This window comes from Bombina bombina, chromosome 1 (genome assembly GCF_027579735.1).
Source record: "Bombina bombina isolate aBomBom1 chromosome 1, aBomBom1.pri, whole genome shotgun sequence".
NCBI lineage: Eukaryota > Metazoa > Chordata > Amphibia > Anura > Bombinatoridae > Bombina > Bombina bombina.
This window is the reverse complement of record NC_069499.1, coordinates 154019688-154043423: the sequence shown is the minus strand read 5'-3', so window position 1 is coordinate 154043423 and position 23736 is coordinate 154019688. Positions and strand designations below refer to the sequence as shown.

The window sequence follows — 23736 nt, the reverse complement described above, 5'->3', positions numbered from 1 at the left end:
AAGCGGCCTCAGCTGAGGCAAAAGTGTCAAATTTATAGAATTTTGAAAAGTGTGAAGAGAGGACCAAGTTGCAGTCTTGCAAATATGTTCCACAGAAGCTTCATTTTTTGAATGCCCATGAGGAAGCAACAGCCCTTGTGGAATGAGCCGTAACTCTCTCTGGAGGTTGCTGTCCAGCAGTTTCATAGGCAAAACGTATGATATTCTTCAGCCACAAAGAAAGATAAGTAGCCGTAGCTTTCTGTACCTTACGTTTTCCAGAGAAAACCACAAACAAGGCAGAAGACTGACGAAAATCCTTAGTCGCCTGTAAATAAAATTTTAGTGCACGTACCACGTCTAGATTGTGCAGAAGCCGTTCCTTCTGAGGAGGATTAGGACACAAAGAAGGAACAACAATCTCCTGATTAATGTTTCAGTCAGAAACTACTTTAGGGAGAAAACCTAATTTGGTATGTAAAACTACCTTATCCGAATGAAAAATATACTGTAATGCCGAGAGCTCTGACACTCTACGAGCAGATGAAATAGCAACAAGAAACAAAACTTTCCAAGATAACAACTTAATATCCAAGGAATGCATAGCCTCAAACAGAGCCCCTTGAAGAACTTTAATAACTAAATTAAGACTCCAGGGAGGAGTAACTGGTTTGAACACAGGCCTTATCCTGACCAAGGCCTGACAAAACGATTGCAAGTCTGGTACGTCCGCCAGACGTTTATGTAACAATATAGACAATGCAGATATTTGACACTTTACGGAACTTGCCGATAATCCCTTCTCCAAACCTTCTTGGAGACAGGACAGAATTCTAACTCTACTCCAAGAGTAGCCCCTGGATTCACACCAACATATATATTTACGCCATATTTTGTGGTAAATCTTTCTAGTCACAGGTTTACGAGCCTGAATCATGGTCTCTATGACCGATTCCGAAAAACTCAGCTTGGATAAGATTAAGCATTAAATCTCCAAGCAGTCAGCTTCAGAGAAACTAGATTTGGATGAAGGAAGGGCCCTTGAAGTAGAAGGTCCTTCCTCAAAGGAAGTCTCCAAGCTGGAAGCGATGACATGTCCAACAGATCTGCATACCAAATCCTGCAAGGCCATGCCGGTGCAATGAGGATCACCGACGCCCTCCCCTGCTTGATTCTAGCAATGACCCGAGGTAGAATGCAAGACTGAAATTCCAAGGTACCGTCAGGGCGTCTATCGGTACAGCCTGAGGGTCCCTTGACCTCGATCCGTACCTCGGAAGCTTGGCATTCTGCCGAGATGCCATGAGATCCGATTCCGGCCGACGCCATTTGAGAATCAGGCTGGAAAACACTTCCCACTCCCCTTGGTAAAAGGTCTGTCTGCTCAGGAAGTCCGCCTCCCAGTTGTCCACCTCTGGGATGTGTATCGCCGATAGACAGCAATTGTGGGTCTCCGCCCACCTAATTATCCGGGCAACCTCTGTCATGACTAAGGAACTCTGTGTTCCTCCCTGATGGTTGATGTAAGCCACTGAAGTTATGTTGTCCAAATGGAACCTGATAAACCGGGCAGAGGCTAACTGGAGCCAGGCCAGAAGAGCATTGAAGATTGCTCTCAGCTCCAGAATGTTTATGGGCAGGGCAGAACAGACTCTGACTGAGCCTTTACAGAGCCCCAGACTGCTCCCCATCCCCGAAGGCTGGCGTCTGTTGTCACAATCACCCAAGAGGGTCTGCGAAAGCAGGTTCCCTGGGAGAGATGATCCTGAGACAACCACCACAGAAGAGAATCCCTTGTCTCCTGCTCCAGCTGTATTCGCGGAGACAGGTCAGCATAATCTCCATTCCACTGAATGAGCATGTTTAACTGCAGAGGTCTGAGGTGGAAATGGGCGAATGGGATGATGTCCATTGCTGCTACCATCAGACCGATTACCTCCATGCACTGAGCCACTAAAAAAAATCTTCATTGATAAGGAATCTATTATGGTTCCCAAGAAGATTACCCTTGTATTTGGAACTAAGGAGCTCTTTTCCAAATTTACCTTCCATCCGTGAGATCGCAGGAAAGATAACATTTTCGTGTGGGATCTTGCTAGTTGAAAGGATGGTGCCTGGACCAGGATGTCGTCCAGATAAGGTGCCACTGTAATGCCCTTCCATTCGGAGCACCGTCAACAGGGATCCCAGAACCTTAGAGAAAATTCTGTGAGCTGTGGCAAGGCCGAATGGAAGAGCCATGAACTGGGAGTGTTTGTCTAGAAATGCAAACCTTAGAAACTTGCAATGGTCCCTGTGGATAGGAACATGCAGGTACGCGTCCTTTAAATCTACGGTTGTCATAAATTGACCCTCTTGGATCAAAGGAAGGATGGAACGAATAGTTTCCATCTTGAAGGACGGTACTCTGAGAAATTAGTTTAGACTCTTGAGGTCTAAAATTGGTCTGAAGGTTCCCTCCTTTTTGGAAACCACGAACAGATTGGAATAGAACCCCAGACCCCATTCCTGCATCGGATCAGGAACTATCACTCCCAGGTTGGAGAGGTACCGTACACAGTGTAAGAACGCCTCTCTTTTTGTCTGGTCTACAGATAATTTTGAAAGTAGAAAGCTGCCCTGGGAGGAAAGTTCTTGAACTCTAGTTTGTATCCCTGGGACACGATGTCCACCGCCCAGGGATCCTGAACATCCCGAACCCAAGCCTGAGTGAAGAAGGAAAGTCTGCCCCCTACAAGATCCAGTCCCGGATTGGGGGGCAGGTCCTTCATGCTGTTTTTGATTCAATAGCAGGCTTTTTGGATTGTTTTCCGTTGTTCCAAGACTGATTGGGTCTCCAGGAGGGTTTGGACTGTTCCTGCTTGGAAGAGGAAGTGGAAGGATTCCCCCTGAAATTTTGAAAGGAACGAAAATTACTCTGACGTCCCTTTTGTTTTTTTCTCTTATCCTGAGGGAGGAAATGGTCCTTTCCTCCCGTAATGTCAGAAATTATTTCCGTCAAACCCGGTACAAACAAGGTCTTTCCCTTGTAAGGAATCGCCAAAAGCAAAACCCGAAATCTTTGCTCCCAGTTTAATAACCTGAAGGGAAGCATCCGTAATAAAGGAATTGGCCAACTTAAGAGCCTTGATCCTATCCTGGATCTCTTCATGGGGAGTGTCTGTCCTAATAGAATCAGACAACGCATCAAACCAGTATGCCGCCGCACTAGTGACGGTAGCAATGCACACTGCAGGTGGTTTACATACATACCCTGGTGTACATACATCTTTTTGAGTAACCCCTCCAATTTTTTGGCCATAGGATCCTTAAAGGCACAACTATCCTCTATGGGGATAGTAGTGATCTTGGCTAGAGTGGAAATTGCTCCTTCCACCTTGGGTACTGTTTGCCAAAACTCCTTGATAGAGTCCGCTATAGAAAACATCTTATTAAATATAGGGGATGGAGAAAAAGGGATACCCGGTCTCTCCCATTCCTTAGCAATGAGCTCAGTAGCTCGATCTGGTACAGGAAAAACCTCCACTAAGGAAGGTACATCAAAATATTTGTTTAGCTTACTGGATTTTTTAGGATTAACTACGACCATGGTGTCGCTGTCGTCCAATGTAGCTAAAACCTCCTTCTGTCAGAATCTGAGATTTCACCCTCAGATGCTACCAAGGTATCCTCCCACCTCAGGCTTCTGAGAGGGGGCATTTGAAATAGTAACTACTACGTCAGTAACCTCGTTTACTGAATGTTTATTCTTCCTCTTACACTTTTCCCTGCAACATGGGAAAAGCAGACAATGCATCAGAGACTGCAGAAGACATGAGGGAAGTGATGTCTTGCAACGTAACTCCAGGAGAATTAAGAGAGGAAACACAGGGCACTGCATGTGTGGGCGGTAAAATTAGACTCTTGAACAGCATCCGCCTTAGAAAATTTTGGCTCAGAAAAAAAGTCTATCCCTATAATTCAAAGTTCTCTCAATACATGAAGAAAAGAAAGGGATTGGTGGTTCCACATTGGCATCAAAACAAAGAACAATTGACATTTTGCAGGACCTCTTGGTCCATTCTGACTCACAATGGATTAAATTATCAAATAAAAGGTCTACATTTTTTAATATATTTTTTTACTGTCAATAAATTTTAAACCATAACTTTTTTACTCTCTTAATTTTTCTATGCAAAGAGGACTAAAAATATTGCAAAACACCTCTACACCTCAGCTTAACTTTGCTGAGGTGCCTACCTGCCCTGCTGACACCGGCTCTTTAACAATCCCCTTAGTAGAAGATCCGGAACTCGGCAGTAGTTATGTTGAACCCGCTCTCCAGTCCTAGAAACGCATGTCCTTAGACAAACATGCGCAGTCTTGACTGAGACTGTACTCTCTTTCCCCCCCGTCACAGGAAGTAAGGGAAAAGTAGCGCGCAACACAAATTTCTGCCTCCCACAGCTCCGCTCATCGTGGGCGTCTCAAAAAAGGAATCTCCCGGTTGGCATTTTTGTTCTAAAGTTAAACCGCCGGGAGCAGTGAAAACCACCGAGAAACCTGAGCCTAATTTCTCCTCAGCCCCAGTGCCTGCATAACAAACTGTCTGTCTACATAAGTCCCCTCTATCTATAGGAGAATTTATGTGTCCCATTCTTTGTAAATAAAGTGCCCAAACTTTAAGTTAGCACTTACCTCATAAATCTGCCAGACAGCAAGGCAGCTCACCAGGTTTGAGAGGTCCTCTCCCTCACATGGACCTGTGGAAAAAGAGATAAAGACTGAGTAATCTTACTCAGGCTTTCAGAGTAAGGGCAGCATAAACTACATGGGTGGTGCAGTGAGAATTATGTCCCACAAGTTCCCATTGCTCTAAAGCCACCACTGCTCTACTGAAGAGACTGATATGGACTACGGCTACACCCCAGAACAAAGCAGCACAATATTGTACTACTTAAAAAATAATAAACTCTTACTTGAAGAATCTTTTACTAACACCTAACTTTACCACTTCCTTGCTCTAACGTAGGCAAAGAGAATGACTGGGGTTGGAGGGAAGGGAGGTGATATTTAACAGCTTTGCTGTGCCGCCTCCTGCTGGGCAGGAGTGATATTCCCATTAGTAATTAGATGATCCGTGGACTCATCGTGTCATTAGAAAGAAAAATAAAGAAAAAAAGAATCCATTAAACAATCAAACAGTGTTCTCCACAGAAAATGTTTCCAGCTGGGTGACATTATATTAACGGGTGGGGGGAGTAAAATACATTGCATTTTCTATTTATAAATATTACATAAACTGTTCAAAAAAACAAATAAGTTGGTTAAATGGAAATTTGTACAAAAAAAAAAAGAAAAAAAGAAAAGTTTGTGATGGTAAACTTGATTGTTATGGAAGATATCAGTGTAACTATTATATAAATCCAAACCCGCTTTTATTCATGATTTTATTTTTTTCTTCTAAATAAGAGTTCTTACTGGTAATCTCTTCAATTTACTCCTAACGCTCCTCTACATTTAGCCACCAATCAGCAAGCGCTACCCAGGTTCTGAACCAAAGATTGGACAGCTCGTAAGCTTACATTCATACTTTTTCAAATAAAGATACCAAGAGAATATAGAAAAATTGTTAAAAGGCGTAAATTAGGAACTTGCTTAAAATTGCATGCTCTATCCGAATCATACAATAAAATATTTGTGATTAGTATCCCTTTAAGCATCTGCTGTTAAAAACACTGATATTTAGATTATATTGACATATGTAATTATCATAATACGTTATCTTATTCTGTAAAACATTTGAATGTTTTACTAAACTGACCTGTTTATAGATCCCAACATGCCGGGACTGATGTGTTCACATTGTGGTGTCTTATCAAGGGGAAATATAGTTGATGAAGGAGTAGTTGGATCAGCATTCTCCAGCATAAAGACATCATCTTCATTGTTTGCTCTCCATGAAGGAAGCTATGAGAAGGTAGTTGTTAAGACTTGTGAACATTATATGTGAATGATGTGCAAGACCAAGCTGTATTTGTTATCTCAGCATCAGCTGGATGCTTTAAGTGATGGTAAATCTGAGAGTTTAACAAACGCTAGGATTTACCATCACTAAAAATAAAGTCGAGTTTAATGATCAGGTTATTTAAAAAATGGTGCTAACCACACCCTGTCTGTGCTGCTGCACATTGCTAAATCCATCGGCTCCGGCCGGCCCCAACTGCAAAGCGCTCTCCTTCAATCAGGTGACGCTTGCACCTCTAAACCAATAGCTGTGTGTGTCAGCTGACAGTGTTCTGTTCGCATGGCTATTGGTTTAGAGATACAAGCATCACCTCATTGGTAGAAGAGTGCTGTGCCATGGGCGCCGGACCCCCTGATTGCTTAAACTCCACTTTATTTTTAGTGATGGTAAGTCCTAGTGTTTGTTAAACACTCAGATATACTATCACTTTAAGGTCAAAAGATACTGTATAGAAACTTAACTTACTTTTACTCTCTTGTTCTGGAAGGGTGTTGCAGAGAATATATCATCATGGTCGTCCTTTGGGAGTTGCTCCAAAAATTCTCTCATTTGCTGTTTCCGTTTCAGGGTTCCTACTTTAGCAGTGATCTTTACTACCTTCTCTTCTGAATTATAAGATTTATTTTTAAAAATAGTAAGTTAAAAACACACAAATATGTATCTATAACAATCATTTTATATCATTTATAAAACTTCGAACATATTTGTAACTCATTGGTTTGCTGAAAGGGACAATAAACACTAAATAAATGCTAGATATAATTAAGTATTCAAAGAAAAGATTAGTCTGTGAAAAACATGTAGATGTATTTTTAAAATTCGTTAGCTGTTTAAATATTGACAAAATAAGTGTAAAGTTTTAGTGTCTATAAAACAATGTGAGCTGCCATGTTGTAACTTAGGTTACTTTATCTGCTGTGATCAATTAGAGTGAGTTATAAATAGATCACTGGAGTGTGCAGCCAATGACTGTGTGGAATATAACAGTGTTCTGCACTTCCACTTCTAACAGGAACTGAAATGTTCACAATTTTAGAATGGAATTACAGGAAAAGGGTACAAAATAAATAACAAAAGTATGTTGCAGAGTTTTTTTTTTATATATACTATATCATTTTATACTATCATCCCCAAGTGATTAATGTCCCTTTAATGAAAATGGAAGATTTAAATAATTAAAAAACATAACTTATGTAAGAACTTACCTGATAAATTAATTTAATCTTAATCTTTCATATTGGCAAGAGTTCATGTGCTAGTGACGTATGGGATATACAATCCTACCAGGAGGGGCAAAGTTTTCCAAACCTCAAAATGCCTATAAATACAACCCTCACCACACCCACAATTCAGTTTAATGAATAGCCAAGTAGTGGGGTGATAAATAAAGGCGTAAAAAGCATCAACAAAGGAATTTGGAATTAATTGTGCTTTAAAAAAAAAATAACCACCATAAAAAGGGTGGGTCTCATGGACTCTTGCCAATATGAAAGAAATTAATTTATCAGGTAAGTTCTTACATAAATTATGTTTTCTTTCATGTAATTGGCAAGAGTCCATGAGCTAGTGACGTATGGGATAGTAATACCCAAGATGTGGAACTCCACAGAAGAGTCACTAGAGAGGGAGGGATAAAATAATAGCCATTTTTCACTGAAAAAAATAAATCCACAACCCAAAATATAAGTTTTTATTCTCATAATGAAAAGAAAAAAACTCAAACATAAGCAGAGGAATCAAACTGAAATGGCTGCCTGAAGAACTTTTCTACCAAAAACTGCTTCCGAAGAAGCAAATACATCAAAACGGTAAAATTTAGTAAATGTATGCAAAGAACACCAAGTTGCTGCTTTGCAAATCTGATCAACTGAAGTTTCATTCTTAAAAGCCCATGAAGTGGAGACTGATCTAGTAGAATGAGCTGTAATTCTTTGAGGCGGGTCCTGACCCAACTCCAAAAAAGCCTGAAGAATCAAAAGCTTTAACCATGATGCCAAGGAAATGGCAGAAGCCTTCTGGACCTTTCCTAGAACCAGAAAAGATAACAAATAGACTAGAAGTCTTCCTGAAATCTTTAGTAGCGTCAACATAATATTTCAAAGCTCTTACCACATCCAAAGAATGCAAGGACCTCTCCAAAGAATTCTTCGGATTAGGACACAAAGAAGGGACAATTATTTATTATTTATGTTTCTTTATTGATGTTGTTAGAATTCACAACCTTCGGTAGAAATTTAAATGAAGTCCGCAAAACTGCCTTATACTGAGGAAAATCAGAAAAGGAGATTCACAAAAAAAGAGCAGATAATTCGGAAACTCTTCTAGCAGAAAAGATGGCCAAAAGGAACAATACTTTCCAAGAAAGTAGTTTAATGTCCAAAGAATGCATAGGCTTAAACGGAGGAGCCTGCAAAGCCTTCAAAACCAAATTAAGACTCCAAGGAGGAGAGATTGATTTAATGACAGGCTTAATACGGACCAACAGTGAATATCAGGAAGTTTAGCAATATTTCTGTGAAATAAAACAGAAAGGGCAGAGATTTGTCCCTTCAAGGAACTTGCAGACAAACCTTTATCCAAACCCTCCTGAAGAAACTGTAAAATTCTAGGAATTCTAAAAGAATGCCAGGAGAACTTATGAGAAGAACACCATGAAAATATAAGTCTTGCAAACTTGATAATAAATCTTCCTAGAAACAGATTTACGAGCCTGTAACATAGTATTAATTACGGAGTCAGAGAAAACTCTATGACTAAGCACTAGGCGTTCAAACCTGGTGGAAAAGCAGACCTTGAGACAAAAGGTCTGCCCTTAATGGAAGTGGCCAAGATTGGCAACTGGACATCCGGACAAGATCTGCATACCAAAACCTGTGAGGCCATGCTGGAACTACCAGCAACACAAACGATTGTTACATGATGATCTTGGAAATCACTCTTAGAAGAAGAACCAGAGGCGGTAAGATATAAGCAGGTTGATAACACCACGGAAGTGTCAACGCATCCACTGCTTTCGCCTGAGGATCCCTGGACCTGGACAGGTACCTGGGAAGTTTCTTATTTAGATGAGATGCAATCAGATCTATTTCTGGAAGCCCCCACATCTGAACAATTTGAGAAAACACATCTGGATGGAGCGACCACTCCCCCGGATGTAAAGTCTGACGGCTGAGATAATCCGCTTCCCAATTGTCTATACCTGGGATATGAACCGCAGAAATTAGACAGGAACTGGATTCCACCTAAACAAGAATCCGAGATACTTCTTTCATAGCTTGGGGACTGTAATTCCCACCCTGATGATTGACATATGCCACAGTTGTGATATTGTCTGTCTGAAAACAAATGAACGGTTCCCTCTTCAACAGAGGCCAAACCTGAAGAGCCCTGAAAATAGCAGAGTTTTCTAAAATATTGATTGGTAATCTCACCTCTTGAGATTTCCAAAACCCCTTGTGCTGTCAGAGATCCCCAGACAGCTCCCCAACCTGAAAGACTTGCATCTGTTGTGATCACAGTTCAGGTTGGACGAACAAAAGAGGCCCCCCTTGAACTAAACGATTGTGATCTAATCACCAAGTCAGAGATAGTCGAACATTGGGATTTAAGGATATTGTGATATATTTGTATAATCCCTGCACCATTGGTTCAGCATACAAAGCTGGAGAGGTCTCATATGAAAACGAGCAAAAGGGATCGCGTCCGATGCTGCAGTCATGAGACCTAAAACTTCCATGCACATATCTACTGAAGGGAATGACTGAGACTGAAGGTTCCGACAGGCTGACACCAATTTGAATTGTCTCTTGTCTGTTAAAGACAGAGTCATGGACACTGAATCTATCTGGAAACCTTAAAAGGTGACCCTTGTCTGAGGAATCAAAGAACATTTTTGTAAATTGATCCTCCAACCATGTTTTTGAAGAAACAACACTAGTTGATTTGTGTGAGATTCTGCAGAATGTAAAGACTGAGCGAGTACCAAGATATCGTCCAAATAAGGAAACCCCGCAATACCCTGTTCTCTTATTACAGAGAGTAGGGCACCGAGAACCTTTGAAAAGATTCTTGGAGCTGTCGCCAGGCCAAATGGAAGAGCAACAAATTGGTAATGCTTGTCTAGAAAAGAGAATCTCAGAAACTGATAGTGATCTGGATGAATCAGAATATGAAGATATGCATCCTGTAAGTCTATTGTGGACATATAATGCCCTTGCTGAACAAAAGGCAGAATAGTCCTTATAGTCACCATATTGACACTTTTACATAACGATTCAAAATTTTCAGATCCAGAACTGGTCTGAATAAATTTTCTTTCTTTCTGGGACAATGAATAGATTTGAATAAAACTCCAGACCCTGTTCCTGAAACTGAACTGGTATGATTACCCCTGAAAGATCCAGGTCTGAAACACACTTCAGAAAAGCCTGAGCCTTCACTGGATTTGCTGGGATGCGTGAGAAAAAATATTCTCACAGGGGGTCTTACTCTGAATCCTATTCGGTACCCTTGAGAGACAATACTCTGAATCCATTGATTTTGGACACAATCTGCCCAAATGTCTTGGAAAAATCTTAATCTGCCCTTTACCAGCTGAGCCGGAATAAAGGCCGCACCTTCATGCAGGCTTGTGGGCTGGCTTTGGTTTCTTAAACGACTTGGATTTACTCCAACTTGAAGGTCTCCAATTGGAACCAGATTCTTTGGGGGAAGGATTAGGTTTCTGTTCCTTATTTTGTCGAAAGGAATGAAAACGATTAAAAGCTTTAGATTTACCCTTCAGTGACAGTTGAAATAATCGAATCCAACTGAGAACCAAATAACTTATTACTTTGGAAAGAAAGAGATAGTAATCTAGACTTAGATACCATGTCAGCATTCCAATATATGAGCCACAAAGCTCTTCTAGCTAAAATAGCTACAGACATAGATTTAACATCAAGTTTGATGATATCAAAAAACATAATTTATGTAAGAACTTACCTGATAAATTCATTTCTTTCATATTAACAAGAGTCCATGAGCTAGTGACGTATGGGATATACATTCCTACCAGGAGGGGCAAAGTTTCCCAAACCTTAAAATGCCTATAAATACACCCCTCACCACACCCACAAATCAGTTTAACGAATAGCCAAGAAGTGGGGTGATAAGAAAAAAAGTGCGAAGCATATAAAATAAGGAATTGGAATAATTGTGCTTTATACAAAAAAATCATAACCACCACAAAAAAGGGTGGGCCTCATGGACTCTTGTTAATATGAAAGAAATGAATTTATCAGGTAAGTTCTTACATAAATTATGTTTTCTTTCATGTAATTAACAAGAGTCCATGAGCTAGTGACGTATGGGATAATGACTACCCAAGATGTGGATCTTTCCACACAAGAGTCACTAGAGAGGGAGGGATAAAATAAAGACAGCCAATTCCTGCTGAAAATAATCCACACCCAAAATAAAGTTTAACAAAAAACATAAGCAGAAGATTCAAACTGAAACCGCTGCCTGAAGAACTTTTCTACCAAAAACTGCTTCAGAAGAAGAAAATACATCAAAATGGTAGAATTTAGTAAAAGTATGCAAAGAGGACCAAGTTGCTGCTTTGCAGATCTGGTCAACCGAAGCTTCATTCCTAAACGCCCAGGAAGTAGATACTGACCTAGTAGAATGAGCTGTAATTCTCTGAGGCGGAATTTTACCCGACTCAACATAGGCAAGATGAATTAAAGATTTCAACCAAGATGCCAAGAAATGGCAGAAGCTTTCTGGCCTTTCCTAGAACCGGAAAAGATAACAAATAGACTAGAAGTCTTACAGAAAGATTTCGTAGCTTCAACATAATATTTCAAAGCTCTAACAACATCCAAAGAATGCAACGATTTCTCCTTAGAATTCTTAGGATTAGGACATAATGAAGGAACCACAATTTCTCTACCAATGTTGTTGGAATTCACAACGTTAGGTAAAAATTCAAAAGAAGTTCGCAACACCGCCTTATCCTGATGAAGAATCAGAAAAGGAGACTCACAAGAAAGAGCAGATAATTCAGAAACTCTTCTGCAGAAGAGATGGCCAAAAGGAACAAAACTTTCCAAGAAAGTAATTTAATATCCAATGAATGCATAGGTTCAAATGGAGGAGCTTGAAGAGCCCCCAGAACCAAATTCAAACTCCAAGGAGGAGAAACTGACTTAATGACAGGCTTTATATGAACCAAAGCTTGTACAAAACAATGAATATCAGGAAGAATAGCAATCTTTCTGTGAAAAAGAACAGAAAGAACAGAGATTTGACCTTTCAAGGAACTTGCGGACAAACCCTTATCTAAACCATCCTGAAGAAATTGTAATATTCTCGGTATTCTAAAAGAATGCCAAGAAAAATGATGAGAAAGACACCAAGAAATATAGGTCTTCCAGACTCTATAATATATCTCTCTGGATACAGATTTACGAGCCTGTAACATAGTATTAATCACAGAGTCAGAGAAACCTCTTTGACCAAGAATCAAGCGTTCAATCTCCATACCTTTAAATTTAAGGATTTCAGATCCTGATGGAAAAAAGGACCTTGAGACAAAAGGTCTGGTCTTAACGGAAGAGTCCACGGTTGGCAAGAGGCCATCCGGACAGGATCCGCATATCAAAACCTGTGAGGCCATGCCGGAGCTACCAGCAGAACAAACGAGCATTCCTTCAGAATCTTGGAGATTACTCTTGGAAGAAGAACTAGAGGCGGAAAGATATAGGCAGGATGATACTTCCAAGGAAGTGAAAATGCATCCACTGCCTTCGCCTGAGGATCCCGGGATCTGGACAGATACCTGGGAAGTTTCTTGTTTAGATGAGAAGCCATCAGATTTATTTCTGGAAGTTCCCACATTTGAACAATCTGAAGAAATACCTCTGGGTGAAGAGACCATTCGCCCGGATGCAACGTTTGGCGACTGAGATAATCCGCTTTCCAATTGTCCATACCTGGGATAAAAACCGCAGAGATTAGACAGGAGCTGGATTCCGCCCAAACCAAAATTCGAGATACTTCTTTCATAGCCAGAGGACTGTGAGTCCCTCCTTGATGATTGATGTATGCCACAGTTGTGACATTGTCATATCTGAAAACAATGAACAACTCTCTCTTCAGAAGAGGCCAAGACTGAAGAGCTCTGAAAATTGCACGGAGTTCCAAAATATTGATCGGAAATCTCACCTCCTGAGATTCCCAAACCCCTTGTGCCGTCAGATACCCCCACACAGCTCCCCAACCTGTAAGACTTGTATCTGTTGAGATTATAGTCCAGGTCGGAAGAACAAAGAAGCCCCCTGAACTAAACGATGGTGATCTGTCCACCATGTCAGAGAGTGTCGTAAAATCGGTTTAAAGATATTAATTGAGATATCTTTGAGTAATCCCTGCACCATAGGTTCAGCATACAGAGCTGAAGAGGTCGCATGTGAAAACGAGCAAAGGAGATCGCATCTGATGCGGCAGTCCTAAGACCCAACATTTCCATGCATAAGGCTACCAAAGGGAATGATTGTGACTGAAGGTTTTGACAAGCTGATATCAATGTTAAACTTCTCTTGTCTGACAAGGACAGAGTCATAGACACTGAATTTATCTAGAAACCTAAAAAGGTTACCCTTGTCTGAGGAATCAATGAACTGATTGGTAAATTGATCCTCCAACCATGAACTTGAAGAAACAACACAAGTCGATTCGTATGAGATTCTTCGAAAATGAGAAGACTGAGCAAGTACCAAGATATCGTCCAAATAAGGAAATACCAAAACCCTATTCTCTGATTACAGAAAGAAGGGCACCGAGAACCTTTGAAAAAAATTCTTGGAACTGAGGCTAGGCCAAACAGTAGAGCCACAAAACTGGTAATGCTTGTCTAAAAAGAGAATCTCAGACACTAAAAGTGATCTGGATGAATCGGAATATGCAGATACACATCCTGTAAATCTATTGTAGACATATAATGCCCTTGCTAAACAAAAGGCAGGATAGTCCTACAGTAACCATCTTGAATGTTGGTATCCTAACATAACGATTCAATAATGATAGATCCAGAACTGGTCTGAAGGAATTGACCTTCTTTGGTACAATGAAGAGATAAAATAAAACCCCAGCCCCTGTTCCAGAACTGGAACTGGCAGAAATACTCCAGCCAACTCTAGATCTGAAACACATTTCAGAAATGCTGAGCCTTGCTGTGTCAACTGGGACACGGGAAAGAAAAGAATCTCTTAGCAGGAGGCCTTAACTTGAAGCCAATTCTGTACCTTTCTGAAACAATGTTTCTGAAACCAGAGATTAAGAACGGAATTGATCCAAATTTCTTTGAAGAAAACGTAATCTGCCCCATACCAGCTGAGCTGGAATAAGGGCCGCACCTTCATAGATACTTAGGAGCTGGCTATAGGTTTCTATAAGGCTTGGATATATTCCAAACTGGAAATAGTTTCCAAACTGATACCGCTCCTGAGGATGAAGGATCAGGCTTTTGTTCCTTGTTGTGAGGAAAGGAACGAAATGATTATTTACCCTGGAAAGAAAGGGAAAGCAAAGTTGACTTAGAAGACATGTCAGCATTCCAAGTTTAATCCATAAAGCTTTTCTAGCTAAAATAGCTAGAGACATATACCTGACATCAACTCTAATGATATCAAAAGATGGTATCACCAATAAAATTATTAGCATGTTATAGAATAATAATAATGCTATAAAATTATGATCTGTTACTTGTTGCGCTAAAGCTTCTAACCAAAAAGTTGAAGCTGCAGCAACATCCGCTAAAAAAATATAGCAGGTCTAAGAAGATTACCTGAACATAAGTAAGCTTTTCTTAGAAAAGATTCAATTTTCCTATCTAAAGGATCCTTAAATGAAGTACTATCTGCCATAGGAATAGTAGTACATTAGCAGGAGTAGAGACAGCCCCATAACCTTAGGGATTTTTGTCCCAAAAAACTCTAATCTGTCAGATGGCACAGGATATAATTTGCTTAAACGTCTAGAAGGAGTAAATAAATTACCCAAATTATTCCATTCCCTGGAAATTACTTCAGAAATAGCATCAGGGAGATAAAACACTTCTGGAATAACTACAGGAGATTTAAAAACCTTATTTAAACGTTTACATTTAGTATCAAGAGGACCAGAATCCTCTATTTCTAATGCAAATAACACTTCTTTAAGTAAAGAACGAATAAATTCCATCTTGAACAAATACAAAGATTTATCAGCATCAACCTCTGAGACAGAAACCTCTGAACCAGAAGAACCATTATCAGTATCAGAATGATGATGTTCATTTAAAAAATTCATCTGAAAAAAAGAGAAGTTTTAAAAGACTTTTATGTATACTAGAAGGAGAAATAACAGACATAGCCTTCTTAATGGATTTAAAAAATAAAATCTCTTATGTTATCAGGAACACTCTGAAAATTAGATGTTGACGGACAGCAACAGGTAATGTAACAGTACTAAAGGAAATTTTATCTGCATTAATAAGTTTGACATGACATGCAATACAAATAACAGCTGGAGAAAACAGATACCAAAAGTTTATAGCAGACTTAGCTTGGTAGCTCCAGCACTGTGCAGTGATTTTCCTGTAGTATCTTCTGACTCAGTTGCAACGTGGAACATCTTGCAATATGTAAAAGAAAAAAACAACATATAAAGCAAAATTGATCAAATTCCTTAAATGACAGTTTCAGGAATGGGAAAAAAATGCCAGTGAACAAGCTTCTAGCAACCAGAAGCAATAAATAATGAGACTTAAATAATGTGGAGACAAAAATGACGCCCATATTTTTTAGCGCCAAAAAAGACGCCCACATTATTTGGCGCCTAAATGCTTTTGGCGCCAAAAATGACGCCACATCCGGAACGCCGACATCCTTGACGCAAAATAACGTCAAAAAATGACGCAACTTCCGGCGACACGTATGACGCCGGAAACGGAAAAGAATTTTTGCGCCAAAAAAGTCTGCGCCAAGAATGACGCAATAAAATGAAGCATTTTCAGCCCCCGCGAGCCTAACAGCCCACAGGGAAAAAAGTCAAATTTTTGAGGTAAGAAAAAATATGATAATTCAATGCATAATCCCAAATATGAAACTGACTGTCTGGAAATAAGGAAAGTTGAACATTCTGAGTCAAGGCAAATAAATGTTTGAATACATATATTTAGAACTTTATAAATAAAGTGCCCAACCATAGCTTAGAGTGTCACAGAAAATAAGACTTACTTACCCCAGGACACTCATCTACATGTTTGTAGAAAGCCAAACCAGTACTGAAACGAGAATCAGTAGAGGAAATGGTAAATATAAGAGTATATCGTCGATCTGAAAAGGGAGGTAAGAGATGAATCTCTACGACCGATAACAGAGAACCTTATGAAATAGACCCCGTAGAAGGAGATCACTGCATTCAATAGGCAATACTCTCTTCACATCCCTCTGACATTCACTGCACGCTGAGAGGAAAACCGGGCTCCAACTTGCTGCGGAGCGCATATCAACGTAGAATCTAGCACAAACTTACTTCACCACCTCCCTTGGAGGCAAAGTTTGTAAAACTGATTTGTGGGTGTGGTGAGGGGTGTATTTATAGGCATTTTAAGGTTTGGGAAACTTTGCCCCTCCTGGTAGGAATGTATATCCCATACGTCACTAGCTCATGGACTCTTGTTAATTACATGAAAGAAATGGCATCACATATAAAATGATTAGCATGTTGAAGCAAACAAACAATGCTAGACAAATCAGGATCCATTTCCTGTTGCACTAAACTTTCCAACCAAAAAGTTGATGTAGCTGCAACATCAGCCATAGAAATGGCAGGCCTGAGAAGATGGTCAGAATATAAATAAGCTTTCCTTAGATAAGATTTAAGTTTCCTATCTAAAGGATCTTTAAAAGAAGTACTTTCTTCCATAGGAATAGTAGTACGGTTAGTAAAAGTAGAAATAGCCCCATCAACTTTGTGGATCTTTTCCCAAAACTCCAATCTAACTGCTGGCAAAGGATACGATTTTTTAAACCTTGAAGAAGGAATAAAAGAAATACCAGGCCTATTTCATTCCTTAGAAATCATATCAGAAATAGCATCAGGACCTGGAAAAACCTCTGGAGTAACCACAGGAGGTTTATAAACAGAATTTAAACGTTTACTAGTTTTAATATCAAGAGGACTAGTTTCCTCAATATCCAATGTAATCAACACCTCTTTTAACAAGGAACGAATATACAGTACTCCATTTTAAACAAATAAGTAGATTTGTCATTGTCAATATCTGAGGAAGGGTCTTCTGAATCAGATAGATCCTCATCATAATTCAGTATGTTGTCGGTCATTTGAAATTTCATCAAGTTTATGAGAAGTTTCAAAAGACCTTTTATGTTTGTTAGAAGGCGGGATGGCTGACAAAGCCTTCTGAATTGCATCAGCAACAAAATCTTTTATACTCACAGGTATATCATGTACATTAGATGTTGAAGGAACAACAGGCATTGTATTATTACTGATGGACACATTATCTGCCTGTAAAAGCTTATCATGACAACTATTACATACCACAGCTGGAGATATAATCTCCACAAAAGTTACAACAAATGCACTTAGCTTAGGTAGAACTGTTATCAGGCAGCAGGAATCCAACAGTGGTTTCTGAGACAGGATCAGATTGACATATCTTGCAAATGTAAGAGAAAAAACAACATATAAAGCAAAATGATCAATTTCCTTATATGGCAGTTTCAGGGATGGGGAAAAAATGCAAACAGCATAGCCCTCTGACATAGAAAAAGGCAAGAGGCACATAGGAATGGGGTTTTAAATTATGAAATTATTTGGCGCCAAGTATGACACACAATGTAACTTAATTTTTTTTGGCACTAACAACATCCGGAAATGACACACTTGCGTCATTAAAGACGCAACCTTGTGCAAGGAACTTGGCGTCAACTATGACGACGGAAATTATGAATTTGCGTAATCGGACGTACCTTCGCGCAAAGAATGACGCAATAAACTTTGTCATTTTGCGCCCTTGCGAGTCTAATTTTGCCTGTGAATTTTAATGAAAAAAAAAAACAGTCAATTGAAAAAAAGACTATACCCCAGGTAAGAAAAATATTTTCCCAAATATGAAACTGATAGTCTGCAAAAGGAAATATACATAAACCTGACTCATGGCAAATATAAGTACAATACATATATTTAGAACTTTAAATAAATACATAAAGTGCCAAACCATAGCTGAGAGTGTCTTAAGTAATGAAAACATACTTACCGAAAGACACCCATCCACATATAGCAGATAGCCAAACCAGTACTGAAGCAATAGAGGTAAGGAGATGAATCTCTACGACCGATAACAGAGAACCTATGAAATAGATCTCTCATGAGGAAAACTATTGCATTCAATAGGTGATACTCCCTTCACAACCCTCTGACATTCGCTGTACTCTGAGAGGAATCGTGCTTCAAAATGCTGAGAAGAGCATATCAACGTAGAATCTAAGCACAAACTTAATTCACCACCTCTATAGGAGGCAAAGTTTGTAAAAACTGAATTGTGGGTGTGGCGAGGGGTGTATTTATAGGCATTTTGAGGTTTGGGAAACTTTGCCCCTCCTGGTAGGATTGTATATCCCATACGTCACTAGCTCATGGACTCTTGCCAATTACATGAAAGAAAACATAATTTATGTAAGAACTTACCTGACAAATTAATTTATTTCATATTGGCAAGAGTCCATGAGCTAGTGACGTATGGGATATACAATCTTACCAGGAGGGGCAAAGTTTCCCAAACCTCAAAATGCCTATAAATACACCCCCTTACCACACCCACAATTCAGTTTAACGAATAGCCAAGAAGTGGGGTGATAAAGGAGTAAAAAGCATCAATAAAGGAATTTGGAAATAATTGTGCTTTATACAAAAAATCATAACCACCATAAAAAAGGGTGGGCCTCATTGGCTCTTGCCAATATGAAAGAAATTAATTTATCAGGTAAGTTCTTACATAAATTATGTTTTCTTTCATGTAATTGGCAAGAGTCCATGAGCTAGTGACGTATGGGATAGCAATACCCAAGATGTGGAACTCCACGCAAGAGTAACTAGAGAGGGAGGGACAAAATAAAAACAGCAATTTGCTGAAAAAAATGAATCAACAACCCAAATATAAATTTATTCTCAAAAATAAAAACTTAAATCATAAGAAGAAGAATCAAACTGAAACAGCTGCTTGAAGAACCTTCCTAACAAAAACTGCTTCCGAAAAAGCAAATACATCAAAATGGTAGAATTTAGTAAATATATGCAAAGAAGACCAAGTTGCTGCTTTGCAAATCTGATCAACTAGAGCTTCATTCTTACAATCTTACCAGGAGGGGCAAAGTTTCCCAAACCTCAAAATGCCTATAAATACATCACCTTACCACACCCACAATTCAGTTTAACGAATAGCCAAGAAGTGGGGTGATAAAGGAGTAAAAAGCATCAACAAAGGAATTTGGAAATAATTGTGCTTTATACAAAAAATCATAACCACCATAAAAAAGGGTGGGCCTCATTGGCTCTTGCCAATATGAAAGAAATTAATTTATCAGGTAAGTTCTTACATAAATTATGTTTTCTTTCATGTAATTGGCAAGAGTCCATGAGCTAGTGACGTATGGGATAGCAATACCCAAGATGTGGAACTCCACGCAAGAGTAACTAGAGAGGGAGGGACAAAATAAAAACAGCAATTTGCTGAAAAAAATGAATCAACAACCCAAATATAAATTTATTCTCAAAAATAAAAACTTAAATCATAAGAAGAAGAATCAAACTGAAACAGCTGCTTGAAGAACCTTCCTAACAAAAACTGCTTCCGAAAAGCAAATACATCAAAATGGTAGAATTTAGTAAATATATGCAAAGAAGACCAAGTTGCTGCTTAGCAAATCTGATCAACTAGAGCTTCATTCTTAAAAGCCCAAGAAGTGGAAACTGATCTAGTAGAATGAGCTGTAATTCTCTGAAGCAGGGCTTTACCCGACTCCAAATAAGCTTGATGAATCAAAAGCTTTAACCACGATGACAAAGAAATGGCAGAAGCCTTCTGACCTTTCCTGGAACTAGAAAACATAACAAATATACTAGAAGTCTTCCTGAAATCTTTAGTGGCTTCAACATAATATTTCAGAGCTCTCACCACATCCAAAGAATGTAAAGATCTCCCCAAAGAATTCTTAGGATTAGGAAACAAAGAAGGGACAACAATTTCTCTAATAATGTTGTTAGAATTCACAACCTTAGGTAAGAATTTAAATGAAGTCCGCAAAACTGCCTTATCCTGATGAAAATTTAGAAAAGGAGAATCACAAGAAAGAGCAGATAATTCAGAAACTCTTCTAGCAGAAGAGATGGCTAAAAAGAACAACACTTTCCAAGAAAGTAGTTTAATGTCCAAAGAAAGCATAGGCTCAAATGGAGGAGCCTGTAAAGCCTTCATAACCAAATTAAGACTCCAAGGAGGAGAGATAGATTTAATGACAGGCTTGTTACGAAACACAGCCTGTACAAAACAATGAATTTTAGGAAGTTTAGCAATTTTCCTGTGGAATAAAACAAAGAGCAGAGATTTGTCCTTTCAAGGAACTTGCAGACAAACCTTTATCCAAACCATCCTGAAGAAACTGTAAAATTCTAGGAATTTTAAAAGAAAAGAAAAGAGAATTTATGAGAACACCATGAAAAGTAAGTCTTCCAAACTCGATAATAAATCTTTCTAGAAACAGATTTACGAGCATGCAACATAGCATTAATCACTGAGTCAGAGAAACCTCTATGACTAAGCACTAAGTGTTCAATTTCCATACCTTCAAATTTAATGATTTGAGACCCTGATGGAAAAACGGACCTTGAGATAGAAGGTCTGGTCTTAATAAAAGTGGCCAAGGTTGGCAACTGGACATCTGAACAAGATCCGCATACCAAAACCTGTGAGACCATGCTAGAGCCACCAGCAGCACAAACAATTGCTCCATGATTTTGGAGATCACTCTTGGAAGAAGAACTAGAGGTGGGAAAATATAAGCAGGTTGATAACACCACGGAAGTGTCAACGCATCCACTGCTTTCGCCTGAGGATCCCTGGACCTGGACAGGTACCTGGGAAGTTTCTTATTTAGATGAGATGCAATCAGATCTATTTCTGGAAGCCCCCACATCTGAACAATTTGAGAAAACACATCTGGGTGGAGAGACCACTCCCCCGGATGTAAAGTCTGATGACTGAGATAATCCGCTTCCCAATTGTCTATACCTGGGATATGAACCGAAATTAGACAGGAGCTGGATTCCACCCAAACAAGCATCCAAGATACTTCTTTCATAGCTTGAGGACTGTGAGTCCCACCCTGATGATTGACATATGCCACAGTTGTGATATTGTCTGTCTGAAAACAAATGAACGGTTCTCTCTTCAACAGAGGTCAAAACTGAAGAGCCCTGAGAATTGCACGGAGTTCCAAAATATTAATTGTTAATCTCGCCTCTTGAGATTTCCAAACCCCTTGAGCTGGAAGAGATCCCCAAACAGCTCCCCAACCTAAAAGACTTGCATCTGTTGTGATCACAGTCCAGGTTGGACGAACGAAAGAGGCCCCTAGGATTATACGATGGTGATCTAACCACCATGTCAGAGAAAGTAGAACATTGGGATTTAAGGATATTAATTGTGATATCCTTGTATAATCCCTGCACCATTGGTTCAGCATAGAAAGCTGGAGAGGTCTCGTATGAAAACGAGCAAAGGGGATCGCGTTCGATGCTGCAGTCATGTGACCTAAAACCTCCATGCTACAGAAGGGAATGACTGAGAGTGAAGGTTCCGACAGGCTGCAACCAATTTCAAACATCTCGTGTCTGTTAGAGACAAAGTCATGGACACTGAATTTATCTGGAAACCTAATAAGGTTACCTTTGTCTGAGGAATCAATTAACTTTTTGTTAAATTGACCCTCCAACCATGTCTTTGAAGAAACACTAGTTGATTCGTGTGAGATTTTGCAGAACGTAAAGACTGAGCGAGTACCAAGATATCGTCCAAATAAGGAAACACTGCAATACCCCGCTCTCTGATTACACAGAGTAGGGCACCGAGAACCTTTGAAAAGATTCTTGGAGCTGTCGCAAGGCCAAAAGGAAGAGCAACACATTGGTAATGCTTGTCTAGAAAAGAGAATCTTAGGAACTGATAGTGATCCGGATGAATCGGAATATGAAGATATGCATCCTGTAAGTCTATTGTGGACACATAATGCCCTTGCTAAACAAAAGGCAGAATAGTCCGTATAGTTACCATTTTGAAAGTTGGTACTCTTACATATCGATTCAAAATCTTTAGATAAAAAACTTGTCTGAATGAATTTTCTTTCTTTGGGACAATGAATAGATTTGAATAAAACCCCAGACCCTGTTCCTGAAACGGAACTGGCATGATTACCCCTGATAACTCCAGGTCTGAGACACATTTCAGGAAAGCCTGAGCCTTGACTAGGTTCGCTGGAATGCGTGAGAGAAAAAAAAAATCTTCTTACAGGCGGTCTTACTCTGAATCCTATTCTGTACCCCTGAGAGACAATACTCTGAAACCAATGATTTTGGTCCGAATTGATCCAAACATCTTTGAAAAATTTTAATCTGCCCCCTACCAGCTGAGCTGGAATGAGGGCTGCACCTTCATGCGGAATTGGGGGCTGGCTTTGATCTCTTAAATGGCTTGGATTTATTCCAATTTGAGGAAGGCTTCCAATTGGAAACAGATTCCTTTGGGGAAGGATTAGATTTCTGTTCCTAATTATGTCGAAAGGAACGAAAACAGTTAGAAGCTTTAGATTTACAGTTAGGTTTTTATCCTGAGGCAAAAAACTCCCTTCCCCCCAGTGACAGTTGAAATTATTGAATCCAACTGAGAACCAAATAATTTATTACCTTGGAAAGAAAGAGATAGCAATTTGGATTTAGAAGTCATATCAGCATTCCAAGATTTGAGCCACAAAGCTCTTCTAGCTAAAATAGCTAAAGACATATCTAACATCAATTTTGATATAAAAAATGGCATCACAATTGAAATTATTAGCATGTTGAATCAACTTAACAATGCTAGACAAATCATGATCCGATACTTGTTGCGCTAAAGTCTCCAACCAAAAAGTTGAAGCACCTGCAACATCAGCCAAATAAATTGCAGGCCTAAGAAGATGACCTGAATATAAATAAGCCTTTCTTAGATAAGATTCAAGTTTCCTATCTAAAGGATCTTTTAAAAGAAGTACTATCTTCCGTACGTTTAGTGAGAGTAGAGATAGCCCCATCAACTTTCAGGATCTTTTCACAAAACTCCAATCTAACTGCTGGCAAAGGATACAATTTTTTAAACCTTGAAGAAGGAATAAAAGAAGTACCAGGTATAATCCATTCTTTAGAAATCATATCAGAAATAGCATCAGGAACTGGAAAAACCTCTGGAATAACCACAGGAGGTTTATAAACACAATTTAAATGTAATCAACACTTCTTTTAATAAAGAATGAATATACTCCTTTTTAAATAAATAAGAGGATTTGTCAGTGTCAATATCTGAGGCAGGATCTTCTGTATCAGATAGATCCTCATCAGAGAAAAATAAATCAGTATGTTGCCGGTCATTTGAAATTTCATCAACTCTATGA

At 39.2% G+C, this 23736-nt stretch overlaps 1 protein-coding gene across 1 annotated transcript in view; it reads right to left on the bottom strand.

Annotated features, from left to right (window-relative positions):
• The window catches only part of MIS18BP1 (MIS18 binding protein 1), a 399326-nt gene that overhangs the window by 46397 nt on the left and 329193 nt on the right, over window positions 1–23736 (bottom strand). Inside the window, exons 13-14 of the mRNA XM_053697673.1 lie at window positions 6452–6591; window positions 5783–5928 (exon numbers count right to left, since the gene is read on the bottom strand). Of these exons, the coding sequence (XP_053553648.1) occupies window positions 5783–5928; window positions 6452–6591 (286 nt within the window). The remainder of the gene's footprint in view (window positions 1–5782; window positions 5929–6451; window positions 6592–23736) is intronic.